Source organism: Gadus chalcogrammus, chromosome 12 (assembly GCF_026213295.1).
Source record: "Gadus chalcogrammus isolate NIFS_2021 chromosome 12, NIFS_Gcha_1.0, whole genome shotgun sequence".
NCBI lineage: Eukaryota > Metazoa > Chordata > Actinopteri > Gadiformes > Gadidae > Gadus > Gadus chalcogrammus.
The window spans coordinates 18,296,418-18,303,576 of record NC_079423.1 but is presented as its reverse complement, the minus strand read 5'-3'; the positions used below and the strand labels follow the sequence as shown (position 1 = coordinate 18,303,576).

General features: G+C 47.6%; 1 protein-coding gene across 1 annotated transcript; it reads right to left on the bottom strand.

The window, feature by feature from the left end:
* Positions 1-359: 359 nt before the first annotated feature.
* On the bottom strand, positions 360-2,883 carry LOC130393604 (zinc-binding protein A33-like). Its single transcript, XM_056604293.1, has 3 exons — positions 2,873-2,883; positions 2,440-2,531; positions 360-1,983 (listed from the first exon to the last, which is right to left on the bottom strand). The coding sequence occupies exon 3, from the start codon at positions 1,812-1,814 to the stop codon at positions 402-404; it is 1,413 nt and encodes a 470-aa protein (XP_056460268.1). The 5' UTR covers positions 1,815-1,983; positions 2,440-2,531; positions 2,873-2,883; the 3' UTR covers positions 360-401.
* Between the last annotated feature and the right edge of the window lie 4,276 nt (positions 2,884-7,159).

The following is a 7,159-nucleotide window of genomic DNA, read 5'->3' as shown; positions in this document are numbered from 1 at the left end:
GAATCCATTTATACCAGTTAACAAGAAAACACTTTAATCTTTCACTGTTAATGATCCACAAGCTTCACCTCACACCTTCACTGACCATCCTCTACCGTCTATGATACTATACTCATATATATGTACACAGTATATATATATGGTACTATACTTATATATATGTACAGTACATATATATATAAGATACTTTACTCATATATATGTACACAGTATATATTTATATATACTATACTCATGTATACATATGTATTTATATATACGATACTATACTTATGTGTATATATAAATATATATACTATATTTATTTATGTATAAAGATATACATACACATGTATGATACTATACTGATGTATAGTAAGTACAGTGTGTGTACTTATGTACACACACACACAGGAAGCAGGTCAATCTAGAGTGCGTGAGGAGACACCACACACTCTAACATCTTTGGTCCGGGCTTCACCTGCTTCTCCAACACTAAAATAAGGGAAGATGTTCTCAGTGAAGGTGTGTTGATATATGTAGATGAGACTCATGCCTTCAGGGTCGTAGAAGGACACCTTCCCTCCATCATAGTCCAGCTGGACTCTGATCCTCTCTGGGTTCCTCTTCAATGTCAGGGTTTTACTAGTACCCTGAGTGTACTTTCCACTGGTATAGAATAAACACCAGATTCCATTAGCTGGTGAAAGAGTGTGCTCTTCTTTCCTCTCCACTGACTCTTTAGCAACACCTATTCTCCAGATAGGAAAGTCTCCCACCTCCACCTCCCAGCAGTGTTCCCCTGAGCTGAAGCCCTCAGAGCCCAGAACCTCAGCGTACTCAGTGAACCTCTCTGGGTTGTTAGGAACCTTCTGGATTACATTCATACGTCTCACGCTGGTCAGATCATCAGACAGAGAGAGGCCGCGTGTTGCAGTGTTTGGGTCCAGAATAACGGGGCTGAAGGTGGTCCTCTGCCCCATCTTCTCCCAGACTCGGTGGGCCAGGTTTCCCAGGTGTTTGGCCTCGTCCAGCAGCGCTCCAGGAAGCAGCTGGGGATCAGACCCGGAGAGCAGGGCTCTGGCGCTGGTCCGGGAGCGCGTGGAAGCGCTGAGGAACGACAGGCCGTCCTTCTGCAGGTCTGCTTCTACAGCCGAGAGACTCTCTGAGAGAGACTTGATCTGCTCCTGAAGGGTCTTCCTCTCCAGGAGGATCCTCTTCCTCTTCTGCTCCTCTTCCTCTCCCAGGGCCACCACTCTGGCCCCCTCTTCCTCTCTCAGGAACCGGTGAAGCTGTTCAAACTCTTTCCTGATCCGCCTCTCGGTCTTCACCCGCTGTCCCTTGAGGTGAGGAACCATGGCCTCATACGTCTCCTCCAGCTCCTGGTGTCTCCTCCTCCTGTCCTGTAGAGCCTTGAGGTCAGGTCTCAGCTGCTGCTTCAGCTCCTGGACTTGTTCTTCTAGAGGAACCACCCTGTGACCCTGGTGGTGAGGGAACTCACACACATGACACACAGCTCTCTGCTCGTCCTTACAGAACCACTTGATATCCTTTAAGTGCTCAGTGCAGACCACCTGGGCCTCATCAGAGGGGGCAGACCTCTGTCTTCCAGCGTAGGAGTCAGCGAGCTCCTTGATGGAAAAGTTAACGATTGCATCATTTGAGGATTTCCTCTTACAGACGGGACAGTTCTTGTTCTCAGCTTGTGCCCAGAAGTCCTGGAGACATCTGTAACAGAAGCTGTGGTGACAGCCTAGAGACACCGGGTCCTTGAAGATCTCAGTGCACACGCTGCAAGTCAGGAAACTCTTGAACTGAGGGTTTTCCTCTGCCATTTTAGTGGAGGTCTAAAGTCTCTATCCTAAGCAACCCGTCTGCTGTGAATGAATCGTGCAACACGGACAACCGGTCGGACAAGAAGTCTCTTCGGATGCCTTCCTGAGTTCTGAATTCTTTGTTAATAAATTCCAGAGGTGTGGTCTGTACCCTACACATTCAGGAAGTCTAGAAAAGAGAAACATTTCATCCCTTATTGTTGTCGACTTATAGCATAACTCTACAACATTAACTCATCAACCACTAAAGATAGGTGTGTCTTAAATACGTAGTTTCCTCATTAATGATAGAACAGGCTGCATTGGCCTTTACTTTACGATCATCTATAATGAATATTATCTACCATCGGTACTTTAAGATAAACTTCTAATTCGGAATCTACAGAGCCAAAGGTTACTTTCTATGGTAATATATCCCAGATGCTAACGTTATCTTGTAATATGCGTTCTATGTTAATATATCCCAGAATGCTAACGTTGTCTTGTAATATGCGTTCTATGTTAATATATCCCAGAATACCAAATTAAGTATGTAATGTGTATGCACGCTCTCTAACTTTATCTAAACTGAATACACATTAGCTTGTCCAGAATATGAGGCTATAAATAATACCAATTTACTCACTTTTGTTCATGCGTGGAGTAGTCTTCCTGAGTCCTGAACTCTTTGTTAATAAATTCCAGAGGTGTGGTCTGTACCCTACAGATTCAGGAGGTCTGGAAAAGAGAAACATATCAACTGTTATTGTTGTCGAGTTATAGCATTACTCTCCAACAATAACTCATCAACCAATAACTGGCTGCATGGGCCTTTACTTTACTATCATCTCTAATGAATACTATCTACCATCGGTACTGAAAGATTAACATTGTTCTATGGTAATATACTCCAGAATGCTAAAGTTATCTTGTAATATGTGTTTTGTGTTAATATATCCCAGAATACTAAAGTAAGAATATAATGTTAATACACTCTCTAACTTTATAAAAACTGAATACACATTAACTTGCCCGGAATATGAGGCTATAAATAATACCATTGGCATAACTTTACTCACTTTGGTTCATGCGTGGAGGTAAAGTGATTAAAAAACCGAAAGTAAACTCAGGTCGAGCGGTAGGAATAAACACTCAACCAATCAGAGGACAGTGTGTGCCCAGGTGAAGACAGACAGAGTGTCTGATGATGAAGGATCCTCCCCTCACAAATTAATGAGATAGAAAGGACATTCCTGTGACAATAAGGAATAATGTTGACTTTCATTCGCAATGAATCCCAATCATTGGACTTCCATAAAAACATTGACCCTTGATTCAACAGCAGTCCTTAACCGTTTTTAACTTGGTAATTGTACCGTTTACGTTAAAGCCCAGACTTCATTGATTGATATTAATCCAGTATATTTCCAGATCATGTTTTAATCACATATAAACTGGTCACATGAACGGACATTGGTTAAAAGAGTGTAGCCTCACTGTGTGACACACACAGTGATACCTCCGCTCCCTTTCATTCGACCAGTGAATACGTGAATAAAACATAATCTAACATCCCTCAGAGGTCCGTCCATCTTTCCTCAGTGCAGCAGGTTAAACGACACGCATAACTTGCACACATGCATTTTTAGCACTCTGTCCCGCAGTTGTGGCACCAGACTCGTGGTCCTCTCCTGCCACCTAGAGGCCATGGTTTGTTACTACCGGCACTACCTTTCCAGGCCGATGGGGGGCTCCAACCAGAACCAGTCCGAGAGGAGAGTATGTGTTTATCTGTCTACGGTTTAAATCCAGTTCATATTATATTATTACATTGGATACACATGTTTAAAGAGTTATGACGATTCAGTAGAATTGAGGGAGACTCTCAGTGAGATCTCAGGTCAGTTTGGTACAGACTTCATGAACGAGGTCTTGTAGTACTCTGTCGAGTGGTACCAGTGTTTCCCCCAGCACTGTATTGGTAAGACGGCCCCCTTAACAACAATAGGGCCCTGCCTTGAATACCAATGTATGAAAAAAAAAAAAAAAGTATATATATACCCCCCAGTTTAGTGGTACTATAGTAGTTCTCTGTGTAGTGGTACTATAGTAGTACTCAGTATAGTAGTACTCTGTGTCGTGGTACTATAGTAGTACTCTAAGTAGTAGTACTATGTAGTACTCTGTGTAGTGTTACTATAGTAGTACTCAGTTTAGTGGTACTATAGTAGTACTCTGTGTTGTGGTACTATAGTAGTACTTTAAGTAGTAGTACTCTGTGTTGTGGTACTATAGAAGTACTCAGTTGAATAGTATGTGGTACAATGTGTTGTGGTACTAGAGTAGTACTCTGTGTAGTGATACTATCGTAGTAATCTGTGTAGTAGTGCTCTGTGTAGTAGTACTATAGTAGTTCTCTGTGTAGTAGTACCCTTTGTTGTGGTACTACTGTATAGTAGTACTCTGTGTAGTAGTAGTCTGTGTAGTAGCACTCTGTGTTGTGGTACTATAGTAGTACTCTGTGTAGTAGTACTCTGTGTTGTGGTAATACAGTATTACTCTGTGTAGTAGTACTCTTTGTAGCAGTACTATAGTAGAACTCTGTATAGTAGTACTCTGTGTAGTGGTACTATAGTAGTACTCTGTGTAGTAGTACTCTGTGTAATGATACTATCGTAGTACTCTGGGCAGTAGTACCCTGTATTGTTGTACTATGGTAGTACTCTGTGTAGTAGTACTATAGTAGTACTCTACGTAGTAGTACTTTGTGTAGTAGTAGTACTCTGTGTTGTGGGACTCTGTGTAGCAGTACTGCAGTAGTACTCTGTGTAATAGTACTCTGTGTAGTGGTACTATAGTAGCTCTCTGTGTAGTAGTACTCTGTGATGTGGTACTATAGTAGTACTCTGTGTTGTGGTATCATGTGATGCAGGCGGTCGCTGATCAGTGATGTCATTATGTAATTAGTGCAGAACAGCCCATCGCTCCAAGAGGCTGCAGCCGTCACAGAGACCAGAAGACCAGAAGACCAGGAGCTCTGAGCGTTCTGCAGCCTGCTGAAGGGAACCAGTGAACCAGTAAACCAGGGAACCAGAAGACCAGGAGCTCTGAGCGTTCTGCAGCCTGCTGAAGGGAACCAGTCAACCAGTGAACCAGTAAACCAGGGAACCAGAAGACCAGGAGCTCTGAGCGTTCTGCAGCCGTCACAGAGACCAGAAGACCAGGAGCTCTGAGCCTTCTGCAGCCTACTGAAGGGAACCAGAAGACCAGGAGCTCTGAGCGTTCTGCAGCCTGCTGAAGGGAACCAGTCAACCAGTGAACCAGTCAACCAGGGAACCAGAAGACCAGGATATCTGAGCGTTCTGCAGCCTGTTGAAGGGAACCGGTCAACCAGTGAACCAGTGAACCAGGGAACCAGAGAACCTGTGAACCAGTTAACCAGTGAACCAGTCGACCAGTGAACCAGAGAACCAGTGAACCAGTTAACCAGAGAACCAGAGAACCAGTGGACCAGTGAACCAGTGAACCAGTCGACCAGTGAACCAGTGAACCAGAGAACCAGTGGACCAGAGAACCAGAGAACCAGAGAACCAGAGAACCAGTGAACCAGGGGACCAGTGAACCAGTGGACCAGTGGACCAGTGAACCAGTGGACCAGTGAACCAGTGAACCAGTGGACCAGTGAACCAGTGAACCAGGGAACCAGTGGACCAGTGAACCAGTGGACCAGTGAACCAGTGAACCAGGGAACCAGTGGACCAGTGAACCGGTGGACCAGTGGACCAGTGGACCAGTGGACCAGTGGACCAGTGGACCGGTGGACCGGTGGACCAGTGGACCAGTGAACCAGTGAACCAGAGAACCGGAGGTTGGTGTCGTTGGGCTCCTCCACCATGGCTCTGGGGCGCGGCCCGGCCCTGTGTCTGCTGGTTGTCATGGAGATGTGTGCGGGGGGCCCCCCAAGGAGGGCGTCCTGCCCGTACCCCCCCTCCCAGTGGTGCAGCTCTCTGCAGGTCGCCCTCCAGTGCCAGGTGGGTCCCAGCTCAGCCTGCTGCCTTAACCTAGAACACCTCAGTTAACCATCTCTAAAACCTCAACTAACCATCTCTAACCTCAACTAACCATCTCGACCATGTTGGTCTTGGTATCAGTTTAGCTGCTAACTCATTCATAATCTGACTTCTGATCGCTCAAGACTGCTGAAGGTTTTTAATCAAAATATATTTGTACAAAGTGGCCCCAAACGATTTGTGGTAGACTCACTGCTCACCTGTTCAGAGCTCACCTGTTCAGAGCTCACCTGGACTCACCCGTTCAGAGCTCACCTGGACTCACCTGTTCAGAGTTCACCTGTTCAGAGCTCAACTGGACTCACCTGTTCAGAGTTCACCTGGACTCTGTGTAGCTCCCCCTTCCACCCCTCCATCTTATTGTATGTTGTGCATCCTGGCACTTAATGTACGCACTTATTCTATGTTGTACTTAGTTATAGAACTTAGTCGTGTGGCATCTTACCCTAGCTATCGGTGTTGTATACGGGGAATGGGTTAACCTAGTGATGGTTAGTGCTTGGCACACTCGGTCCTATGAACATCCTTACTGACACAGATATATTGTTGTTTCTCTTCTCCTGACTGATGTTCTTATTGTGGGTCTCTCTGGGTCGAAGCGTCTGCTGTACGCCCTGAGATGAAGGTCAGAGCAGAACTCCAAACAGGAATGTTTTAAATTGCTGCTGAAGGCGTTTCCTTGATCCCAGCTCCTCCTGGTCTGAGCTCCAATAGGAAGCAGCAGGCTCAGATTAAGGAGCCTCATGAGGAACATGTGACTTCAGTTTGGAGGTCCTCTAGGAGGGTTGGTCCAGTCCTCTGGGGTGGGGGGGGGGGGTCCGGTCCTCTGGGGGGGGGGGGGTGGTCCAGTCCTCTGGGGGGGGGGAAGGTCCAGTCCTCTGGGGGGGGGGGAAGGTCCAGTCCTCTGGGGGGGTTGGTCCTCTGGGGGGGTCCGGTCCTCTGGGGGGGGGGTCCGGTCCTCTGGGGGGGGGGGGTGGTCCAGTCCTCTGGGGGGGGGGGGAAGGTCCAGTCCTCTGGGGGGGGGGGTGGTCCAGTCCTCTGGGGGGGTCCGGTCCTCTGGGGGGGGGGGGGGGGGTGGTCCAGTCCTCTAGGGGGGGGGGGGGGGGTGGTCCAGTCCTCTAGGGGGGGGGGGGGGGTGGTCCAGTCCTCTAGGGGGGGGGTTGGTCCTCTGGGGGGGGGGGGGGGGGGGGGGGTGGGGGGGGGGGGGGGCGGGTGGTCCCACGAGGTCCTCTGGGGGGGGTCCGGTCCTCTGTGGGGGGGGGGGGGGGTGGTCCAGTCCTCTAGGGGGGGGGGGGG

Excerpts from the sequence above, each read along its gene's own strand:
- LOC130393604 (XM_056604293.1), bottom strand. The coding sequence starts at position 1,814 with ATGGCAGAGGAAAACCCTCAGTTCAAGAGTTTCCTGACTTGCAGCGTG.